General features: G+C 43.5%; 2 protein-coding genes across 2 annotated transcripts in view; both read left to right on the forward strand.

The window, feature by feature from the left end:
* Nucleotides 1-7,410, forward strand: part of LOC144685372 (uncharacterized) — a 100,347-nt gene extending 92,937 nt beyond the window's left edge. The window contains exon 7 of the mRNA XM_078549773.1: nt 7,311-7,410. Coding sequence (XP_078405899.1) covers nt 7,311-7,410 — 100 coding nt within the window. The remainder of the gene's footprint in view (nt 1-7,310) is intronic.
* Nucleotides 7,411-7,572: 162 nt separating this feature from the next.
* On the forward strand, nt 7,573-12,704 carry LOC144685373 (protocadherin gamma-B7-like). Its single transcript, XM_078549774.1, has 4 exons — nt 7,573-7,685; nt 8,887-8,911; nt 9,013-9,091; nt 10,294-12,704. The coding sequence occupies exons 1-4, from the start codon at nt 7,573-7,575 to the stop codon at nt 12,702-12,704; spliced, it is 2,628 nt and encodes an 875-aa protein (XP_078405900.1).
* The last annotated feature ends 12,268 nt before the right edge of the window (nt 12,705-24,972 follow it).

Below are 24,972 nucleotides of genomic sequence, written 5' to 3' on the forward strand. Positions count from 1 at the left end.
CTCCATTGAAAAATATATGATAAAACATGACATTTCTTTAGAAAAATGAATTGTGGGAGAGTGGATTTTAGTAAAATAAGGCAGGATCTAGCCAAGGTAGACTGGGAACAGTGGGTAAATCTACAGAGGAACAGTGGGGGTTGTTCAAAAAGGAAATGGGGAGGGTACAGGCTCAACACGTTCCCTCTATGGTTGTAGGAAGGAGTAACAAGCCCAGAAAATCATGGTAGACCAGAGATATTCAGGTTACGATGAGAAGGGAAAGAGAAGCTTTTAGCAGGTACAAGGGAAGGAAATTAGCATTAGTGGAGTACAGAATGTGCAGGGTGGAGCTTACAAAAGCAATTAGGAGAGCAAAGAGGGGATATGAGAAAGTTCTGGCTGGTAAAAATAGGGAAAACCCCAAGATATTCTGTAAGTATACCAATGGGAAGACGATAACCAGGGAAAGAGTAGGGCCCATAAGGGAACAAGGGGGAAATCTATGGGCGGAGCCAGAGGACATCGCTAGAGTGTTGAATAAGTACTTCACATCCGTCTTCACCCAAGGGAATGAGCATGAAGGTATCAAACTCGGGGAGTGAGACTGCGAGGTTCTTCAGCACATTGATATAGGGAGTGACAAGGTATTGGAGGTGTTGGCAGGCTTAAACGTGGACAAATCTCCAGGTCCAGATGATTTGTGCCCCAGACTGCTGAGGGAGGCAAGGGAGGGCTCTGATCCAAATTTTTAATTCCTCTCTGGCTACGGGAGAGGTGCCAGAGGACTGCAGAACAGCTAATGTGGTTCCGCTATTTAAGAAGGTTTGTAGAGATAAGCCAGGGAACTACAGGCCAGTGAGTCTCACGTCAGTGGTAGGGAAACTATTATTGGAGAAAGTTCTGAAAGAGAGTGTCTATCTCCACTTGGAGAGGCAAGGTTTGAGCAGGGATAGTCAGCATGGCTTTGTCAGAGGGAGGTCATGCCAAACAAATTTGATTGAATTTTTTGAGGAGGTGACCAGATGTGTAGATGAGGGCAGTGTAGTTGATGTAGTTTATATGGAATTCAGCAAAGCCTTTGACAAGGTCCCACATGGGGGCCTTATAAAGAAGGCAAATGTGCATGGGATACAGGGTAATTTGATAAGGTGGATTCAAAATTGGCTTAGTTGTAGGAGGCAGAGGATGACAGAAGGATGCTTTATTGACTGGAAGCCAGTGTCCAGTGACGTACCACAGGGCTGGGTCCCCTATTATTTGTCATTTATATAAACAACATATGTAGGGGGTTGGATTAGTAAGTTTGTGGATGACACAAAGATTGGCTGGGTGGTTAACAGTGAGGTAGAGTGTCTTGGGCTACAGGAAGATATAGACGGGATGGGCAAATGGTCAGAGAAGTGACAGATGGAATTTAACCCTGAAAACTGTGAGGTGATATACTTTGGAAGGAGTAATTTGACAAGGGAGTATTCAATGAACGGCATGGCACTAGGAAGTTCTGAGGAACAAAGGGACCTTGGCGTGTGTGTCCATAGATCTCTGAAGGCAGAGGGGCATGTTCGTGGGAAGGTGAAAAAGGCATCAATCGAGACATAGATTACATAAGTAGGGAGGTCATGTTGGAGTTGTATAGGACCTTGGTGAGGCCACAGCTGGAGTACTGTGTGCAGTTCTGGTAGCCCCATTATAGGAAGGATGTGATTGCACTGGAGGGTATGCAGAGAAGATTCACTAGGATGATGTCTGGGATGAAACCTTTAAGTTATGAAGAGAGGTTGGATAGACTTGGGTTGTTTTCGTTGGTGCGGAGAAGACTGAGGGGCGACCTGGTCGAGGTTTACAAGATTATAAGTGGCATGGACAGGGTGGATAGGAATAAGCTGTTCCCCTTAGTTGAAGGGTCAATCATGAGTGGGCATATGTTCAAGGTGAGGGGCAGAAGGTTTAGGGGGGATGTGAGGAAAACCTTTTTTACCCAGAGGGTGGTGACGGTCTGGAATGCGCTGCCTGGGAGGGTGGTGGAGGCGGGTTGCCTCACATCCTTTAAAAAGTACCTGGATGAGCACTTGGCACGTCATAACATTCAAGGCTATGGGCCAAGTGCTGGTAAATGGGATTAGGTAGGTAGGTCAGGTGCTTCTCATGTGTCGGTGCAGACTCGATGGTCCGAAGGCCCTCATCTGCACTGTGATTCAGTGATTCTGTGATTCATGTAAGCTAATACTTCTGTACAGCAAATAATCGACACATCATAAGCTGAAGTTAATAATTGGACAGTTCAGGTTTACATGAATTCAAACAGTATGTCTTAACCCAAAGATTGATGCAGTTCTAGTAGTGTTTCAAGAAAAAGCCTAATGAAACAAACTGGTTAAGTGAGGTCAAAGAAAACCATAATTTACTTATTAATATTCTTGATGTTGGTATGGTGTTGCCTTTTCGCCGATTGTAACTGATGGAGTCTGTTCGACGTTTGCCAGTTTGCCAGTTAAGGGTGCCTATTCAAGCTATTGCAAACCTTTTGTGGATGTATTTGGTGATAACTTAGGCATTACTGAAAACAGGTAAACTTGCCTGTATTAGCAATTTAACAATCATAACGGGCAATATTTATGCAATGTTGTTAATTTTGTCAGTATCATTTCCAAGGGCTGTTTTAAAAGTTATGCTGATTCCATCCAACTTAGTGACCTAAGTTCCACCCCCAGGATATAGAGCTAAATTGTATTATTATAGTCCTGTTTTGGTAAACCCAAACAGTTATCGGTCAGCATGAAGCAGATTATGTAACGGAATTAATTGGTGAACATTCCATTTGTGGATTCAAAACCTAAGTAAAAAATATACTAGGACAAATATATATTGTCAACTTGCCCGGGGAAGGTGTGGTTGACTCTCCAAAACACTGTCAAGTACATCAGCATCACGGTTCTTGAAGATATTTCAACTGCAGGGATCATCAACCATTAACGTTTTGAATGAAATTTTCTCATGATCAATTTTAAGAATATCGCTGCTGGAAAATTAAGCACCATGCCCAATGTTATAATCCAGTAGTAAAACATTCAACAACAGAATTTGCATTTATATATAACTTTTAAATTAATCACGAGCCAGCTGCAATTGGTGTGGGGTAAGATACAGGCAGCCGGGATGAGGTTGGATGATGCTTGGACCGAAGGAAAAGAAATGAATGATTAATGCAAATGGAAAAGGAATGAGTGAAGTTTATATTAGCATATTGGTGATGAATGGCTAAAGGTATCCAATGCTCCGCAGATAAAACTAGATGGCACCTGTGACAGAAGAAATTTAGAGTCAGACGTTCAAGTGGTGACAAATAGGACACAGCCAACAACTAGTCTTCTGCAGCCTCAAACATTGGATGCGGAGTTGGGATAGACTCTATCTGATAGAGTCACTGGTCAGCATATGAGTTTCATTGTAGAACCGAAGATATTGAACGTTGTTGGGTTTACATAGGACACTTTCATATATCCATATAGATCCTATGTGGTGGTATTATAGGATATTGTCAGACATCTATACCTGTAATTCAAGTTCGAGGACGAGGATCCTCTGAAATGTCTGGTTAGTACTGTTCAGTAGATCAAGTAAATGACGTAATAAACACTGCCCATTGAATGCAGTGCGTAGACGATTGGTATCAATTACTACTCACGTCAAAAAGTCTCTTCATGACCCGGTTACAAGCCCGTCATTGTATCTGCTTATGCTGGCTCAGCAATAGGTGCCTCAGGAGCTCCAGTGTGTTGCATGTGCTATAATTTTAAATGGGTAGCGCAAAAGAGGATTTCAATTTTGCAAACAATCCCATTTAGTGTTAAGGTTAGCTAATATCAATTGTGAATGATTTTATGTAATTAGCTGTTTATCACAATTCCATAAATAAGTGTTTATTAGCTCCCTGTAACATTCAAAATATCGTCTCTTCCAAGCACAATCATTTCACAACTCCTACGTGTATCTGATTACTTATTGAAAGAAGTGGCTATTGAGAAAGTTGATGCACTGGTTTTAATTTTCCAAAATTCCTCAGGTTCTGGGAAGGTTCCATTAGATTGGACAATAGTAAATATTCAAAATTTATTCAAAAAGGGAGGGAGACAGAAAGCAGGAAATTATAGGCCAGTTGGCCTTATATCTGTCAATCTGTCATAGGGAAAATGTTAGAAACTATTATTAAAGATGTTATGGCAGGGCACTTAGAAAAATCCAAGGCAATCAGGAAGAGCCAACATGGTTTTGTACAAGGAAAATCATGTTTAACCAATTTACTGGAGTTCATTGAATTAATCACATGTCCTGTGGATAAAGGAGAACCAATGGATGCAGTGTACTTAGACTTGCGGAAGGCATTTGGTAAAGCGCAATGTCACAGGTTATCACAGAAAATAAAAGCTCATTGTGTAGGGGTAGCATATTGGCATGGATAGAAGATTTGCTAGCTAACAGGAAGCAGAGGGTTGGCATAAACTGATCTTTTTCAGGTTGGCAGGATGTAACGAGTGGCGTGCCACAGGGATCAGTGCTGGGGCCTCAACTTTTTGCAATCCATATAACTGACTTGGGTGAAGGGACCGAATAAATGGGTGCTAAATTTCTGATGATGCAAAGATAGGGAGGAACGTAAATTGTGAAGGGCACGTAAGGAGGCTACAAAGTGAAATCGATAGGTTAAATGAGTGGGCAAAGATCTGGCAAATGTAGTACAGTGTAAGCAAATGTGACATCGTTCATTTAGCAGGAGGGATAAAAAAAAGAAGCTTATTACCTAAATGGTGAGAAATTGGGGAGCTCTGAGATTCAAAGGGACCTGGGTGTCCTAGTGCATGAATCACAAATGGTTAGTACGCAATTACAGCAGGTAGTTCGGAAAGCTAAAAGAATGTCATCATTTATTGTGAAAGATTACGAAAGTGGGGAGGTTATGCTTCGGTTATACGGGGCATTCATGAGACCACATTTGGAGTATTGTGTACAGTACTGGTCTCCTTATTTAAGGAAAGATGTAAATGCGTTAGAAGCAGTTCAGAAAAGTTTTATCAGACGAATACCAAGGATGGACGAGTTGTCTTATGAGGAAAGGCTGGGCAGGTTAGATTTATATCCACTGGAATTTCGAAGAGCAAGATGCGACTTAATTGAAACCTTTAAGATCCGGAGGGGTCTTGACAGTGTGGATTTGCAGAGGATGTTTCCTCTTGTAGGAGAATCTAGAATTAGGGGTCGCTGTTGGAAAATACGAAGTCGCTCATTTAAGACAGAGATGAGGAGTTTTTCTTTCTCTCAGAGGGTAGTGAGTCTTTGGAACTCTCTTCCTCAATAGGCGGTTGAAGCAGAATCTTTGAACATTTTTAAGGCAGAGCTAGGTAGTTTCTTGATTACTAAGCGGGGGAGGGGGGGGGGGGGGGGTGGGGTGGTGGGGGGTGGGGGTTGGGGAGGTGTTAAAGATGATCGTGGTTAGGCAGGAATGTGGGGCTGAGGTTACATTCAGATCAGTCATGATTTTATTGAATGGCGGAGTAGGCTCGAGCGGCTGGGTGTCCTACGCCTGCTCCTACTTCGTATGTTCGCTGCAGTCTGGTGCTTTAAGTGCACCTGGTATAGTTCTTAGCTTTTGCGTGGACGGTTAATGAGGTAATGGACTTCTTCAGCCATTTCAGGATGTCTAACAATATATGACATATATTTTAAAGGCTACAATGTTTCTTCCATCAGAACGCCTTTGATTACAGCCTTGGTTTGCGATTGCTTAGCTGCAAGAAATTGTGCCTTCACAAGATCATATCTGAGTTAAGCATTCTTATGCCATAAGCAGTGGAAAAGTAGATAACGCTGGGGGAAACATTGAGCTCCATGTCATCAGAGTCCGTGGAGGCTGAACTAATATTTTTCGTGATATTTTTGACTTAGTGACAGTGAAGGGATGACGCCATAGGTCCAAGCCAGGATAGTGCGTGGGTTGGAGGGTGACTCGCAGGTTCTGGTGCTCCGATACATCTGTTGCCTTGAATTTCTAGGTGGCAGAGGTCGTGGGTTTTAAAGATGCTGTCAAAAGATGATTGGCGAGTTGCTGTAGTGCGTACATTATATGGTGCGCACTGCTGCCTCTGCGCGCCAGTGTTGGAGGGAGTGAATATTTAAAATGTTCAATGGGGTGTCAGTTAATTGCATTGCTCTGTCCTGAATGGTGTCGAGGTTACTGAGTGTTGATGGTTTTGCACTCACCCAGGCAATTGGAGTGGGGGATAGCAGTGGCACAGAGGTAATGATACTGGACCAGTAATACAGAGGAACACGTGTCCCAAAACCACCACAGCAGCTGGTTTAAGTTCAGTTCATTATTAAATTCAAATAATAATCCTGGAATTGAAAGCTATTCTCAGTAATGGCGACCATTAAACTATCTTGGATTGTCATAATAGTCCAAACAATTGGAGACCATTCCACTGCACTCCTGATCTATGCCTTGTGGAAGGTAGACTGGCTTTCAGGAATCGGGAGGTGAGTTCCTTCCTGTAGGATTACAAGGCTCTGACCTACTCTTGTAACCAAAGTTTTATATGGCTGATCCAGTTAAGTTTCTGGTCAATAGTAACCACAGGATGTGAATGGCAAAGGAACAGTGATAGCAGAAGATGACATTATGGGATAGATAGTGTATAATAGGTGTACTCTGGATGCAACTCATAGGTAAGCGTGGATTCACGAAAGTGCAGTCGACCTCGACACCTAAGGAAACACAGAAGGATGACGTACTCAACCGGTTCAAAAGCTGCAGGTAGATTTGGAAAGACATTGACGGGTGATGCGCCAGTCATGGGGAATACCTTTCAAGATTTGATTAGAATTATTCCGATATTACAGAAAGGGGCAACGAGGACGGAAGAACTTTCTAAATCTAGGAGATAAAACTTTGGCGAGGAGAGGGAGATTGGTGACTGAGTGACAGTTTCCAAGAATAGGGAAGTCAGATTTTTTTTTTACTTGAGTGATTCCGTTTGTTACAAAAGGGATAGAAGAAGTGCTTGTGATGAAAGAGTAATTCACAATACCAGCTAACATCATAATCAGGGAATATTGTAGGCAGAAGTTTAATGATAATGGGGCTGTGAGGGTAAGATGTATGTCCCGAATTGGTTGAGCTTTCAGGGGGATTGGAGAAAATGGGAGGAAATGAGAAGAATGAAAGAAGGATAGAGGACGCAAAAGAGTTTTTGGGTAAGCATTGATTTCATTGGCAGTCGAAAATGAGGAAGGCCAACACAACTAAGTGGACTGTCTCCAACTTGCTGACACAGGTACACGTTTGTGGAGGTGGATAGTCAAAGAAGAGATGTAGAAGTAGATGCTCGAGAGTTGAGAAAAGGAACGGGGGATTATCGTTATTCTCCAAAATGATAATTGAATGCTGGATTCTTATGCCAGGGACCATCAAGGCCTTTTCGGGCCTAATGAATGCCTACCTGACCTAGTGGAGTCGAACGTAAAACTGTGGATGAGAAGCGATACAAATAAGTGAATGGAGATGGTGTTTATAGTGATAACGAGACGAATGGGACTATGAATGATCACCAGGCCAAGATAGCGATCATCAAAATGGACAGTGAATTTACAGTGACGACGAGCGGAGAACGCCTTCAGATTGAAAAGGCAATGGGGTGGAGAATGCTAAGGTGAGGATTTTGAACACGCAGGACATGGGTTCACATGCTGGAGAGGTTGAGAAGCTGCCAGCGACTTCGTGGACGAGACCTAGCTATGAATTGGCAATAAGGACAACCACAGAGTTCAATGGCTCATGGTAATTCTGATGAGCGAATCTTGAATGAGGGTAGTACAGTTAGCTCCTAATGGGTGCTCTGGGATGAAAGGTCATTGATTGTGGAAGTTCGGGTAGTTGTGATGGTCGCTTTAAAGATGTCGCTGTTAATTGTGCTTTGCAGAGCAGGCTTAAAGCACAGGGAAGATCTATCAGCTCACACAGGGGATGATTCAAGCTGAGACAGTGACAGGAGGGCTGCAGTTCCGGACTGCCGGAGGCCGACCAAACGATAAGACGCACAGAGCACAATTAATGCCTACTGAGAAAATGCTGACAACAGAAAACAGAGGTGCGATTAGCGTCAAGACCAGAACCAGCAGAATCACAATGGAGGGAGCCCAATATGAATAAAAACAAAGCATCCAAGGAAATGTAACCCGAAAAAGCAGATCAGACAGTGAAAACTGGACAATCCAGCAGATAATACTCTCTTGGAAAACAGTGGCAAAAATATAGATTACTGTAGAACCTAACAGACAGTGGTGAAATACCATTCAGTCCAGTAGAAAACGTGTTTCTGCCTAGCGCCCAAAACAACTGCATTTTTCAGCAGAAAAAAAAACAACCGTAACTGGATCGCGGCTCAGCGCCCAAATGGGTTCTTGAGCAGATGAAGTAACAGAGCAGATACAAAGCAATTGAAGATTACAGTGGAGACTAGCGCAGTCCGATTGGTGAAAGAGTCTAGAAAACAATGGAAGCAGAGCCCTGAATCTCCAGGACAACACAGGAAAAATGCACAAGAAAGCCTGAATGAGCACTGCATTGTTAGGAGAAGGGAGGCTACGTCGTTGAAGTTCAGAGATGGCGAGGGCCCCTCGGATTTTGGAAAGTGTTAATGGTTTACCCTGATGGAGTTGCGAAGGAGAGCTCAGTGAAAAGATGCTCGGGAACGGGACCTAGTGGTGTTTCAAGTTATATCCATTTGTGTTCATTGACAATGACGTAAACTTGTCAAGCTACATCAATGTGTTTTTTTTTATTTACCAGACCAGACGCCCACATTCATTTACACTGCCAAATAGCATTTATTTTTTTTTTATTACACGCAGGGTTAAATTGTCACACGTGCTTGAGGTAAGTATCTGCAACTGAGAAGATATTCAATTTCCCGACTGTGTGTTGACTTGAATGTTCTTGTATATGAGCAGTTATCATCCCCAATCCCTTTTTCATAGACCAATAAACAGAACGCAAAGGCTTGGCTGCGAAAAGCGACAAGCTCAAATGTTCATTTAAATGCTAACGACTCTTTAGGTAACCAATGTCTTTAATGATTCAGCATTCAAAATTATGATTTTTTATTTGAGCCAGCTCTGTATATTCTGCACAGTGTAGACAGTTTGTTTCTAGGTTGTTGACGTTGCATTAATGCAGATGTAGAATTCATCAACTGTCAAAGAATAGAACACAGGGCTGTGAATACTTGTGATACACATGGATAACGAACTTCTGCCACGAAACTCGCCATCTGAATGTTGTTTGTGGAATAGATTGCATATTTTTTCCGCATTGATATTAGTTCTTCGGATTTGGGCGGCGCAAGCAAAGCTACATTGGTTGTCCGATTGGTTGGCGGTCTATTTATAATTCAAGCTCTGCAGTCCTCGCAGAAGTTGCACGTGAGGACCGACAAGCGAATTATATCGCATCCCCCGCCCCTCACACTCAATTTCTCTCTCACTCTCCGTCAATGTCAAACCTGGTAAAACAGTCAGTAAAGGTGGATGACCCTTTTACGCAATCGCCGTGAAATATCAAACAAGGGTGAAACAATTTATCAAAACAACGCAAATAGGAGGCTTCGTTTGGTAGGATTGCTTTCAATGCCATTTGATGAGCAAATCAGTACATTATACAAAAAGTACAAGGCGAAGAAGCATGTAATGTAATAGCAATTAGATTGAAAGTTAATCAGAAATTAAAGCAAATATTATCAGGAATAAAGGCCAGAAAAGCGAATTAAAGTTGCACAACGTTAAATCACAAAGCAATTCCCCCAATGTTCAGTAGAGGCACTGTTGCTTTAAGAAAATGTACTGTGGTAATTGGCAAGTCTCTTTGTGTCGCTGTCGACCAATGAGATGGAGAAATGTGGCCGGAGATCCAGCACCACCCACCCCCTACACCAAACGCTGCGCACCGTAGAATGAACGAACAGCATTCGTCCTTCCACTCTCTTGATTTACATCGGAAAAAGGAAGGATAAATCTCGGGCCTTTTTCAAATCATCTTCGGAATTGTGATTAAAAAAAAAGTCAATAGGATTTTGCGTTTCGGTTCGATAAGCAAGGTAATGAACAAATGCGTTCTCGGTCTAAAAGCAAAGCACGTATAATTAATCGGAGATTCGGGCAATAATATCCGCAGTACTTTGACAAGAATGGTCCACTGGTTAAACAACCATTTGTCGCAATGGCCTGTTCTTTATCTGATACTAATGTTTGTTCCGGATTCAGCCTGTGTAAAAATTCGCTACTCAATTCCGGAAGAATTGGAGGTTGGTGCCGTTGTTGGGGATATTGCCACGGATCTGGGGTTAGATGTGAAACAGCTGTTGGGGCGCAGATTTCGAGTTGCATCTGAAGGCAAAAAGCAATATCTGGACGTGAACTTAAACACTGGAGCTCTCATTATAAAAGAAAAAATGGACAGAGAGCAGCTTTGCGAGACCGGCCTCTCATGCGTGCTAGTGTTAGAGGCTGTGATTGAAAACCCGTTAAAGCTATATCGTGTAGAAATAGAGATTCTCGACATAAATGACAACGCGCCCGTGTTCAGGACCAGCGAGTTAAACATTGAAATCCTAGAATTGCTGCCAGCAGGAACGAGTTTCCCGCTCCAGAGCGCGATTGATCCGGACGCTGGAACCAACAGTGTTCGCTCCTACCAACTGAGTCCAAGCGAATATTTCACTTTAAAAACACAGTCTGAGAGCGAACAGACTGATGCCCCAGAACTCGTACTGGAACGACGCCTAGACCGAGAGCAACAGGCAGCGCATCAGCTAACACTGACGGCGTCTGATGGAGGAACCCCAGGGAAATTTGGAACCACCCAGATTAAAATTACTGTGCTCGACGTGAACGATAATGCCCCTTCTTGCGAACAGAATATCTATCAAACCACGACTGCCGAAAACATACCCAAAGACAGTTTGATTGTGAAAGTAACTGCGATTGATATGGACCAGGGTCTAAACGGTGAGATAATCTATGCTTTTAGCGAGCAGACGCCTGATAAAGTACGTGAGGTATTTAGCTTGGATTCAACAACCGGAGAAATCAGAGTAACTGGAATCGTGGACTTTGAAGAAGCAGAAAGTTATCAGATTTCGGTACAAGCTAAGGACCGAGGTGCACGTTCATTGTCAGTATACTGCAAAGTTTTGATAAAGGTTACTGATGTTAATGATAACTGCCCTGAAATAGTGATCACGACTACATCCAGCTCTATTCCAGAGGATGTTGCCGAGGACACAGCAGTAGCTCTTTTCCGAGTTACGGATCGAGATTCTGATAAAAAGGCAAATATTTATTGCCGAATCACCAGAGATATCCCATTTAGGCTTAATAGCTCTTTTAATAACTACTACACGTTAGTTACAAGTGGCCACTTAGACCGTGAAAAAGTGCCAGAGTACAACATTACCATTGTATGTACGGATACTGGCACCCCTCCGCTCTCGGCCAACAAAACCATTCGAATTCAAGTCTCAGATATAAATGACAATGCGCCGCGTTTTACGCAGCCTTCCTTCACCATGTATGTATCAGAAAATAATGTTATCGATGCTTCAATTGGTTCTGTGTCAGCCTTTGATCCGGATTTCCAACAAAATGCCGAATTGTCGTATTCTATTTTGGATAGCCTCATACACGGCTTCCCTGCATCCACTTTGGTTTCAATAAACGCAGCCAGTGGCGTGATGTTTGCACAACGCTCGTTTGATTTTGAGAAACTAAAAACAATTCAGGCCCATGTGCAAGTAAAAGATTTTGGATCCCCTCCTCTGAGCAGTAACGTAACAGTGAATGTAATCATCGTGGACCAGAATGACAATGTCCCTGTTATCGTGTCACCTCTGCCAATCAAAGGGTCTTCAGCAGAGGACACAATGCCAAGATCTGCAGAGCCAGGTTACTTGGTTGCAAAAGTGACAGCCACTGATGCCGATTCTGGATTGAACGCTCAAATGTTTTACCAACTGCGTCAACCGACTGATGAAAGTTTGTTTACTGTGGCTTCAGAAACAGGAGAAATTTGGACGATTCGTCGCTTTGGGCATAAAGATTCACTCAGGCAAAAAATCGTAATTTTGGTGAAAGATAATGGAACCCCGTCCCTTTCATCAACAGTCACCATCAATGTATCAGTACAGGATGATATCACAGAAAATGCATCTAATATCGGCACATTGGGTAACGCTGGGCCATGGAAATACGATTTAAAATTCTATTTAATGTTGGTTTTTGGCTCGACCTCGATCCTGCTGCTTTTGGCAATTGTAATCCTCGCAATTAAGGTGTGCAGAGGTAGAAATGGAATTAGCAGCTACTCTTGCTGTTGGCACCCGTCTTACTTTTCGAGGAAAAATTCTCACCATGGAATCCAAAAGGCTAGTGCGAGTCTTCAAATTCCACCCAATTACACAGAGGTGTATGAAAGCGGGACACTCCAGCAAACATTTGACTTTGGCGCACGTCAAGGTTGTGGCTTGAACGATTTTACCTATCTACAGTTACAAGGAGTGGCCGGGCCCAAGATTGATATCAAGAACGGCACATGTCACCCCGCAGAATATAGAAACTCCACGAACAAGGATACAGCTAAATTTCAGGAGGTGAGTGATTTGCAGCTAAAGTATTAAACTTCTTTTATGTGTTACGTTAGCGACAAAAGCAAGCACTGTGGTTGCATGAATTCCGAAATGAAAATAGAAAATGCTGGAAATATTCATCAAGTTTGGCAGCCCATGTGGGGAGAGAAACGCAATTCATGTTTCAGGATGTGTTCTGTCTTCAGAACTGAGATTACTTAGAGGTTTAACAGTTTTTTTGCTGAAGGCGGGGGAAGAGAAAGAAAGATTAAGCGTAAATATCTGTGAGCGGGAGCGATGAAGGAGAGATCAAATGACAAAAGACAGGATCCTGCAAGGTAACATTAAAACATGGTAATAGAAAAAGGACCAAAACATGTGCCCAGAGATGGTCTGCATGGCAGAATCAGCAACTGCTGCCGCACAAAAAAAAAGTGGGGGGGGGCGGAGGGAGGTGGGGGGGGGGTGGGAGGGGGTTGCATATGATCTGAGACTGTGAAACTGCGTGTTGAGTACGAAATGTGGCGCAGTGCCCAGCTATTCCTCGAGTTTATGTTGAGCTTTATTGGAACAATGCAAGAGGCCACACACAATTAGGTCAGAATGGGAATGGAGGAGAGAATTAAAATGAGAGCTGACCAGTATCTCTGAGTCACGTTTGTGGGCTGAAAAGTTGTGTTTTGAAAAGATTTTCGGCCAACTGCGTCTGGCCTTCCAAAAGTAGAGCAGACCACTATGTAAGTAACGAATGCATTTTACCAAATGGAATTCGCTATTATATCTGCCATGTATGATTGTGGCCTTCGAGAGTGAGTGGGGAGCGGGTAAAATTTTAGATATTTCATCTCATGCACATGCATGGGAAGGTGATATGAGAAGGCACTAGACTCCGCAACTGGGCTTGTTATCCAGAGGCTTGAAGAAATAATTGAGGGAGCGTGAGTGCAAATCCTACGATGTTACTTTTAGAAATTGCATTCACTTAAAAATAAGTATTGAAATAAGTAAAAGCAAAACACTGTTTTCGGCAAAAGTGACCATCAAAATGTTGAAATTTCGTAAAACCCCAAATTGTCATTAATCTTCCTCGTCTCATTTCGGGGAGGATAGCTACACTCTTTAGCAGCTCTGGCCTACATGAGGTTTCAGCCCTATAAGAATGCATTTGACTGTCAACTGCCATGTTGTCATGGTCTAGAAAATCACTCAATCAGGTAATATAGGGATAGAAACGTACGAGAAAGAGTAAGTCATACACTGCCTCAGATATATTCCAACTTTCCACTGCATTTTTCTGACTTGTACCTGAACTGTGTTTACCCAGCTTTGATCCATGTTCCCTGATGGCGTTATTTAACAAAAATATGTCAATTGCAGGCTTGAAAATTTCAAGATATCTCAAACATATTCTTCACATTCCACACGCTGATCTAAATAAAAGGCCCAGTCTGCAGAAAACGGTTAAATCCGATGATTATACAGTTAGAACCTGAATTTCACACGAGCACACCTTTGGTATAAGTAATTGATTGTAGTAGAAAACAAAAAGGAAAAGGATGACAGAGCGTTTGAATTGCACTAGTAAGTCAAGAAAACATCAGACATTATCTAAGAGATGAGATAAGAAAGATAATAGTTGGAGTATTGATGGAGAAAGACATTTTGTCGAAGCTTTTCATGTTACGCTCATCAGGATAATCACAAGAATACCAATGTCAGGGGAAGCAAGAACGTTATACTGTATGAGAAGAGAGTGCTGATTAGTTGACGATTGGAGTCTGATTGGTAGATGCGTTGCCACGGAGAATTCACGAGTTAATGGTTACTGACTATTAACTGCCAAGCATTGTTTGGAATTTAAACCAGGCGACTTGCAGTGTGACACATTTGTGTGTACTGGAAGCTACATATATTAACACAGAGGGGCTTGCTCCTTGCAGACAGAAAGAACAGGTACATACATGGTGCCTGTTTCAGCTAGACAAAATAAGTGATAGCTATTCGCAGGTCCAGTGAGCCTGTTCCACAATGCAATGAGATAATAGCTGATCGCTGACATAAACCAACTAAGTTGCCCTATATCACTTAGTATCTTTGGCTAACTTAAAGCTATCAATCGTAGACGTGAAATGATTACTTGACCCAACATCAGTCCCAGTTTCTCGAAGAGAAATGTAAATATCAACCACCCTTTGCTTGCAAGTTCACTCCGAAAAGTTCGGGCATACTTTATAGGCTATGTTCCAAGTTCCAGATTCAATGCCCACTGGAGATTTTATTTCTAGCAATCCTATCAGCTCTCATTAAGGCATTGAAACTATCGATCAAGTTACCCCTTACCTTCTAAATTCGAGGAATACATTCTAGTTTGTGCAATCTCTTGTAATTTTATAGATTCTGATAGATCCACGCTGCACTCCCTCCAAGGCGAGCATAACCGCCCCAAGTTACGGTGCTCAAAACTATTCAGTTCACCGGTGTCCGCGAACCAGGGCTTTGTATTTCTATAGTACAATATCTACCCCCTTCTGTTTTAACAATCTGAACAATCAAGCATTCAATGAGCCTTTTTGATTATTTCCATATTTACCTGCGTTTGTAAGTGGATCACTAAGTCTATTTGGACACGCAGTGGGAATTCTCCCATGCCCCTGCCAGCGCCATCAATGGCGGGTGGGTGGGAGAATTCGGCAGGAGACCCTAAAATCTGTTTCATGTCGGCGTGAATTTCCAAAAGGATTTCTCGATGCTGCCTGCCACAGCAGATCGGGAATAATGCTGGAGGTCAGCGTGAAGCCGATTTGCATCCACCATTGGATGCAGATGGAGGCCCAACCAGAATCATCACCCCACACATGATCCTCCATTATGCCAGCAGGAAAACACACTGGTCCACAACATGCCTGGACAAGCGTGACGTGCAGACATCGTGACTTATATTTAGAGTCTTGCTCAGGCGTAGGAGGAGAAGTAGATGTTGGAGGCCTCCAGCTACCGGGCCCAGGAGGAACACTGGGACCACATGGTGGGTGGAACTTCATGCACAAGACTCCGCCACAAAGCAGCTCTCAGAAGCTGGGAGTTCTCCACGCAGCAGCTTCGAGTTTGCTGAGGCTTTGTATCTTCATGGATTTCGCTGATGTTTCAGACATGCACCTTCAGATCTTCACCGGCTTCACCATGGATTCCCACCATCTTCCATAGTCTTGGTTCATGCCTCAGCCTGTTTCAGAAGCTCATGCACTTCGCCATGGGCTGGTAAGAATGTGATGGAGGAGAGGTGGTGAGGAGGAAGCTTTAGGTGTGATTGGGAGAGGAAGGTTTATGAGGAATGGTTGAACCTGGTGGGGAAGGGGGGCGAATGCCTTTGGGGAGGTGAAGATGGGAAGGGGTGCAAAGGTTTCAAAGGGGTGAAGCTGGGATTGTGGGGACGGATTTCGGTAGGGAAAGGCGGAAGGAAGGAGTACATGGAAGGACGAAATTCATAGGGGGAAGGTGCAACGGAGGAGAATGGTGCAAGTGAGGACTTAGGTATAAGGAGGGAAGAAAGGTGTAACGGGGAGAGTTTAGAGGGGGAAGATGTGCAGAGGGGGGAAGGATTGAGGGTGGTGGAAGGAGTAAGAGGGAGGAAGGTGTCAGGGCGGGGTTGAATGACCAGCTGAGTGTGCAAAGGGGGAATGTGCAATGACGAGTCAATGACTATCTCCTGAGGACTGAACTCAGGGTGCGCATGGTAGGAGGGGATGGTTAAATTAACAGGGGGCAGAGGAGCTGGCAGGAAGGGGACGTGAGAAAATGACTCTTACAGTAGGACAGGAAGTGAGGTTGGTTGGTGGTGACACAGAAACAAACTCGGACACTGGGGTGGGAAGGAGGAGGCCGGGGAGTTCAATGTCGACGGGGCTGGGGTTCACTTTACGGTAGAGAGTATGCACCTTCACCTGGATGTCCTGGAATGTCAAGAGTTCAGGCTGGAAGGTGACAGCGGGGAGGTTGAATGTTATGCCGGAGCGGGTTGGGGGGTATATTGTTATGGGGGAAAGGACATGTGTGACTGGGGAAGGGGAATGTTTGGGGAAGCTTATCAGAAATATGGCTACAGTAATCTTTGCAATATCGAATGTGAGCAGAGCCTCATATTGCACAGGCGCATGTGCTGCATGGGAGTGCAATCAGTGGGCGGGCAGAGATGCAGGTCAGCTCAGCCGAACAACCTAAACAGAACCAAATCAGGCAGCTTTGAAAATTCTCAGGACTCTGAGATGAGTGTGATGGATGAAAGCTCTGCTAGCACGGGAGAGTGCTTGCATGAGGATCTGAAAGGCCCTGCCAAGTACACTTCTCCCTCCAAAATCACCCATGATTTAGCTGCATGCTGCTGAACTGCTAGTGTTGGGGAGGGTTTGGGGGAAGTGAGTGGTAGGGAGGTCTCGCAAAACCTATATAATGAAGCTGAAAGGCAACAGTGGACATAATTTTGTGAGAGTGAATATATTTGCAGCTAATACAGTGTCAGTGTTCACCTGTGAAACTAATTGAGCTTGAATTTTCTTGATTTTATGTTGCCTATCACTTCTTCTAGCTGTTAACCTCATATCCGCAGAAGGGATGGAGGCAGATTGTGGAGTTCTTTGCCCTGGTCCCTTTGATGACCTTGGCGGATTTTCCCTGGACAGCCAAGGCTTGGAGGGCTCCGGATTCCTTTGGCTGTCCCCCTGTGGGCCAGATGCACTCTGTGATGTTAATGTTTAATGTTTATGACTTTCTACAAAAGGACATTTTAGTTAAAAATAATTGTTGTATAATACCTAACAGTGGGGTGTGCTAGGTCCCGGATGTATTGCCCTCTGATGGGGAATAAGGAACAAAGGAACCTTCGGTTTTTTCACACAGAAAGTTGGAGTTTAGAAGCAGATAGCCTTGTGTGTAATCTTAATGGTTAAGCAGTGACAAAACATTTCACTCCCTCTGCAGTTAAAGAGGACAAGGCTAAATGTGTCGCAGGCAAAATGCATTTGGAGGGAGCGGACAGCCTCTGAGAGTCCTGATTGGGTGGCCCAGGACCGTTCCACTGCTTCTCCTCCTCACTTTGGGTGCCCAAGGGATCCGGCCAAGCTCCTTGAAGGGAAGGGGCACCTGGAAGGACATCGAGGTGCCCCTTTCCCCTCTCACGTGGCCACTGCATGAACTCACTCATGGGAATGGCGATGGAGAGCAGGCCTGCATGAATATCCAGCAGACACTAGGAGTTCTGTTGGACGAAGGTCTCCATGGTGTCTGACATCCTCTCCATGGAGACCTCCATGCACATACATGCGGGCACCACTTCATCAGGGAACAGATGGATGGCCCAAGTCTGACTCAAGTGCAACTCTTTTGAGGGCATCCAGCAGGTCTGCGTGATGTTGCCTCGCCTCTTGCTGACTCTCGACCATGAGTTTGAAGACCAATTCCAAAGACCCTTCCTAAACTAGCACTAATACCCACCTAAGTGTGTATTCCTGAGCTGATGGAGGGCGCAAGTCACGGTTGTGACTCCTCTACAGGTGTGGAACTTCATTCTTCCGCTTCCTTCAGGCGTATTTCTGAGCTGGGGTTGGGCTGACCTCTGATAGGGAGTCCTCCTCCTCCTCCTTGGGACTTGGACTTTTCGTGGGGGCACCTGTAAGTGAGATGGAAGAGTGCAAGTGACAGCATCAGCATCATCCAACAAGGAAGCACATTTGACTCTCAGGTTTGCATTGAATAAATTATTCCTTACTCAGTGCATGCCCACTCCCAGCTCCCCATCGCTAATGGCTCTGTGCTGCTACACTCCTGCGAGGTCAGATATCCTCTCCTTGAATTCCATCTGTGACCTGAAAAACGGCCAAGCCCATCCCCGCTCCCCCAATTTCCTCGCGTTCTCAGCGATTGTGAGAGAGATTCTCTTGCTCAAAGCAGAGAATATGTTTGAGAGGCGTTGTATGTTGCATGGATTGGAGCCGTGTGAATTGGTTCATTTATCATACCTCCTCTCAGAATATAGCCCACTGTTCTGACGTGCCGTTACTGGAGCGAATTGGGCAGAAGAATTGTGGACCTGCTCCCTCCAGAATGCTGAACAAATCCACATGCAAGGAGAAGGTTCAGACAGACATGCGACTTGCAGAGGTTGCTGGTTCCCCCTGTGCCTAAGCTAGTCCCCCACCCACACCCTTCCAACTAGGGTTTCGTGTCTGCTGAAGGGTGAAGGAGGCACAGTGGGCAGTCCACCACAGTGTGGATGCACTGAAGTGGAACTGTGAGCTCGGCATGCCGTTGTCACTGGGCCTTAGCCCCATGACATATTGGAATCTTATGCGACCGTCTGATGAGACTTATCCTGGTGGAGTAAGTCACTGTATTGTCGACCACTTGTACACACCATGGGCACTGACAGCATCAGCCACCTGCATCCATGCAACGTTGGTATCTCTGTTCAGACTCCTCCTCCCATCAGGCGGGCACAGCACATCCCTGCATACCTCGACATGGTCCAAGAGGAGGCACAGGGTGGCATCACTAAATTTTGGACCTGGGCTGGTGGATGACCTCGCAGACATCTATTTGTTTTTAGTCTGACATTGTGGGTGTCCGGCTACCTTTTAACTGTAGCGCTTGGATATTATGCCGGGATGTGCGCCATCAATCCCGCTCTGCGGTGGAAGTCGGCGCGAAACACCCGGGTGCATAATTAATTACACCCGGGACTGAAAAAATGGCGCCGTTGACGGTCGGCCTCCACAGCAGGAGTCACTCCCCAGCCTTTACCGCCACCAGGGGATTTAGTCCCGCATGGAAGAGCTCTTTCCAATGTGTCTACCTTTTCGCCAATTGCAAGATACTCTGTTCTATCCTTTTTATATCTCAAGTTGATAACTTCATTTTTGCTTACTTTGACACCATTTGCCTCGGTTCTGCCCATTGGCTCCATCTACAGGGGTTGCAATAACTCCTGCCTTGATGCTGTTGGCATACTTGTATATGTGGATTTAACCCATCATCTTAGTGGTTAATATATACTGTCAATGATTGAAGACTTAACACCTTGTGTTACATCTTGAAAATTCAAGTTCCTGTCCATTTTGTATACTTTTGCTTTTATGAGATCCCTTAAGTTTCTAGATATCCATGATTATTTTGCTTTGTCAAGTGGAGCTCTTGTGCTTTTGATGTGTGGGTTGGTTCTTTAAGACATGAATACCTTTTTTGAACACCTCCCACTGATCTTTGCTCCTTTTGCTCAGCCTACCATGAAAACTCGTTCTCTTATAGCACTGGTGTTAGATTTACCTACATTTGGAATCTTTGTTACTGTTCCACCTGTCTCCCATTCAGACGTTACAATCAATTTGATCATATTATGATTGTTATGAAATACATTTTCATGCACCGTCAAGCTCTTAACTAAATCTGATTAACTACCAAAACTAGAATACCATGCCCCTTTCGTGGTTCTACGATATATTGTTGCAGAAAACCACACTATATACACTCAGTAAATTCACCCTATTCTTGCCATGAGCTAGTATGTTTGACCCAATCTATATGACGGTTAAAATCCCCAGGAATGTATTCCCAGGGCCAAGCTGCACATATCCCAGAAGGAAACTTGAAGCAGCTGCCACAAATATTTGCATATTGTACTTATTTCGAGGTGCGGGGCTTTGAATTCGGTAAACAGAAGGCCAACAAGTCTTAGAAGTTTCGCACAAAACTAAATTAAACCTTCATTAATAGGAGAAATTATTTTAAACACATACATAGATCTGCAAATTACTACTATGACAACTTCTAAATCCTCTATTAATCCAACCCCCGGTTACACCTCCGTTAAGGGAGCAGTAAGACACACAGATTTTAAAAGACCCTGGCAGAGTAACACACAATACCCTGAACAATCGAACTCAAAGTGAGGTTTGCTCAGCTTTCGTTCCTTGTAGGCAGCAGCTTGAGATTTGGATGCGGGAGGCTTTTCACACTTGTGTTAGACTTTAGAATTCCTGCCCTCAAACATAGCCCACTCTGTTTTATACATACTTTCCCCTTTCAATGCAATTCTCAATGCTTTACTACGTCTTTGGATTTTACTTCTCTAATAATAAAATCTATCATAGTGCTAATTTCACCAGCAAACTTTGGGACAAATAAACACATTGTTTCTTAACATCTCCTGGCTAGGTGTAGTATTTCAACCCCTCGTCTGAATTCAAGCTAGTACTGTTGATTTAAAAATGCAAATGTTTCCTTTACACCGTACGTTCTAAAACTTACCCCATGTTTTTCTAATTAACATTTCAAACTTAGCTTATCTTCTGACCAGAAGCTTTAATTCAATTAAGCCCCACACCCACATATAAGCACAGGCACAGACACCAATATTACTCTACTTTGCAATAAATTCCAATAACATTATAACAACTATTATATCTTCCCAACATGCCCCTCCTTATTAAAAATATGAACCAACATAATTTAAAAAGGTGACTTCATTATGTGAACCCATCCTACATTACCTCCTGCACTTATTACATTACTACATTAGTAGGTGCATGCATGAACATAACAATATCTGTACAAATCCTTGGTATCAGCAGAAATCATTGCAGTCCAGTGTCCAGGATTTTAAATATCCAATTTACCCTTTAAGTTTCAAACGCCAACAATGCATCTGCAATCAGATTTTCTCGACCTGCCACATGTATAATCTGCAGATGAAATAGTTGCATTAATAAACTCCACCAGAATAGCCTTGCACTTCTGTTTCGAAATTTTTACAGAAACTTAAAGGTATTGTGGTCTGTATAAATAATTGTTCCTGACAAATTGTTTGCAACATAAATTTTAAAATGCTGCACTGCTAACACCAACCCCAGATTTTAAAAGACCAAGGCAAAGTGACGCACAATAACCTGAATGGTCGAACTCATAGTGAGTTTTTCTCCATTTTGGTTCCTTGTACACAGCAGTTTGAGGCTTAGATGCTGGAGGCTTTTCACACTTGTATTAGATCTTAGAATGCCTGCCCTTACACACAGCCTTCTCTCCTGTATACATTATTTCTCCTTTGAATGCAAATTCCCATTGATTCACTATGTCTTTGGACTTTACCTCTCTAATAATAACATCTATCTAATTTTACCAGCAAGCTTTGTGAAAATAAACATACTGTTTCAGATCTTCTCCTGGTTAGGCGTAACATTTCACCCCTTGTTTTGGATTCAAGCTGGTCCAGCTTATTTTAAAATGCAAATGTTCCCTTTACACCTTACATTCTAAAACTTCCTCCATGTTTACCTACTTAACATTTCAAACCTAGGTTCATCAAAGCCTTCAGATCAGCTGCCTTTAATTCTGCCAAGTCTGCCCCCCTTCCCCGAACACCCACACATAGACACAAGCCCCACTATACTGTACTTCATAATAAGGTCCAATAACATTATGAAAATTATCATATCTTCCTGACAAGGCCATTCCGATTTTGCTACACATTTTTGAAAAATTAGCATTTATATCGATGGCGCTTTTGCAGCGAGTTTTGGTGGTGATGCGAACATACGAACATGCAGCAGGAGAAGGCCATTCAGCCCCTTGAGTCTCCTCTGCCATTTAATAATAACATGACTGATCTGATGGTAACCTGAAATCCACATCTCACTTACAGCCGAAAGCCTATCACCTCCTTCCATACGAAGAATCTATCCACCTCTCCGCTAAAAATATTCAAAGACTATGCTTCCACTAACTTTGCAGGTATGGAGGAGGTGGGAGTTGGGGTGCTTTAAATAAAGCCCACTGCAGGATTAAATGTTTCCTTAATTCTTAATTACACCCTTGAAATCTCCATTTTTGTCTTTTGGATCCTCTCTCAGCATTTAAGTGATTTCATCCTTAATCACTGAGGCTACTGCTGATGCCCCACCTCCGTGATAACATTCAGAAGCCTCCTTGTAGATCTTATAATTTGCTACATTTAGCTTCGATTCCCCACTGTCTTGTAGCGATGCCCCAGTAATTACTACCAGGTTAACCTCTTCAATTACAATGTGTGCCTGAAATTCGCTTAATTTGTTCCTAATGCTAAGAACAATTAATTGGACCATATATCCTAATCTGTCCTTCTGCACTTACTGTTTTACTCACACATTTCTTACTCGCTTCTCCTGGTTTAATTGCATGATATGTTAGTGTCATTATAATTGAAGTTCAGTGGCAGAAACTCAAAGAGGTATTTCAGAATATACAGAATAGATATATTGCAATAAGAAAGATTTATTCCAAAGGGAAGGCCCACGATCCGTGGTTAACTAAAAAGGCAGCGTCAAACTTAAAGAAAAAAATATATCATTGCCCAAAGACGGGTAGCAGGTCAGAAGATTGGCAGTAATATATAGAGCAGCAAAGAATGACAAGAAGATTAGTAAGGAGGGGGGAAAAGTAAGAGAGAAAGTTAGCTAGTATATAAAGGCGGGCAGTTAGAGTTTCTATAGATATTTAAGTAAGAAAAGAGAGAACAAAATGAGCATTGGTCCTATAGAAAATGCGTCGGGCATCGATAATCAAAAGTAGGAAGGTGGTGGATGAGCTAAACAGGTATTTTGCTTCGGTCTTCATGAAAGAGGACACGAGTAACATCCCAGAGACAGCTGTAAAACAGGAAATGGAAGGGAAGGAGGAACGCTGGATAATTACAATCACCAGGGAAGTGGTATTGAACAAATTGTTGTGGCTGCGGAATAACAAATCCCCAGGACCTTATGGACTTCAACGTAGGACCTTGAAAGAAGTGGCTGGTGAGATAGGTGATGCATTGGTTTGACTTTTCCAAAATCCCCTAAATTCGAGGAAGATTCCATTAGATTGGAAAATAGCAAATGTAACTCATTTATTCAAAAAGGGATTGAGAGAGAAAGCGACAAGCCAGTTAGCCTAACACCTGTCAGAGGGAATATGTTAGAAGTTATTATTAAGATAGTAGGACACTTAGAAAAATTCAAGGCAATCAGGGAGAGTCAACATGGTTTTGAGAAAGGGAACTTATGTTAACCCAATTTATTGGAGATCTTTGAAGGAGTCACATGTGCTGTGGATAAAGGTTGGATAAAGGTGGACATATTGCCCTTAGATTTCCAGAAGGCATTTAATAAGGTGTCACATCAAAGGTTATGGCAGAACCTAAAAGCTTACGGTGTAGATGGGAACATATTGGCATGGGTAGAAAATTAGCTTGGTAACAGGAAGCAGATAGTTGGCGTAAATGAGTCTTTCAAGTTGGTAGGATCTGTCAAGTGGTGTCACACAGGGATCAGTGCTGGGGCCTCAGCATTTTACAATTTATATAAATGACTTGGTTGAAGGGATTGAAGGCATGATGGCTAGATCTGCTGAGGACACAAGAATAAGCAGGAAAGTAAATTATGAAAGCGACATACGGAGGTAACAAAGGGCCGAAGGTAGGTTAAGCGTGTGGGCAAAGATCTGGAAAATCGAGTATAATGTGGGGAAATGTGAAATTGTCCATTTTGGCAGGAAGAATTACAAAAATAAGCTTATTATCTAAATAGCGAGAGATTGCAGAGTTCTGAGATTCAGAGGGATCTGGATATACTGGTGTATTTTTTTTATTTATTCACGGGTTGTGGGCTTCGCTGGCTGAGCCAGCGCTTATTGCCCATCTCTAGTTGCCCTTGAGAAGGTGGCGGTGAACTGCCTTCTTGAACTGCTGCGGCCCATGTGGTGTCGACACACAGTTCGCGCTGTTAGGAAGTGTGCTCCAGCGGCACAGAAGGAACGGCAATCATTTCCAAATCACGATGGTGAGCGACTTGGAGGGTAACTTCCACGTGGTGGAAGTTCCCATCTATCTGCTGCCCTTGTCCTTCTAGATTTTAGTGGAGCCTTGGTGAATTCCTGCAGTGCATCTTGTAGATGGTACACACGGCTGGTACTGTGCGTCGGTTGTGGAGGGAGTGCAAGTGTGTGTGTATGTGGTGCCAATCAAGTGGGCTGCTTTGTCCTGGACGGTGTCAAGCTTCTTGAGTGTTGTGTGAGCTGCACTCATCCAGGCAAGTGGGGAGTATTCCACCATACTTCTGACTTGTGCCTTATAGATATTGCACAGGCCTTGGGGAGTCAGGAGGTGAGTTACTTGTCGCACAGTTCCTAGCACCTGACCTGCGCTTGTAGCCACAGTATTTATACAGCTAGCCCAGTTCGGTTTCTGGCCAATAGTAGCCCTCAGGATGTTGATAATGTGGGATTCAGTGATGGTAATGCCGTTGAACATCAAGGGGCGATG

Source organism: Cetorhinus maximus, chromosome 10 (genome assembly GCF_964194155.1).
Source record: "Cetorhinus maximus chromosome 10, sCetMax3.hap1.1, whole genome shotgun sequence".
Lineage (NCBI taxonomy): Eukaryota > Metazoa > Chordata > Chondrichthyes > Lamniformes > Cetorhinidae > Cetorhinus > Cetorhinus maximus.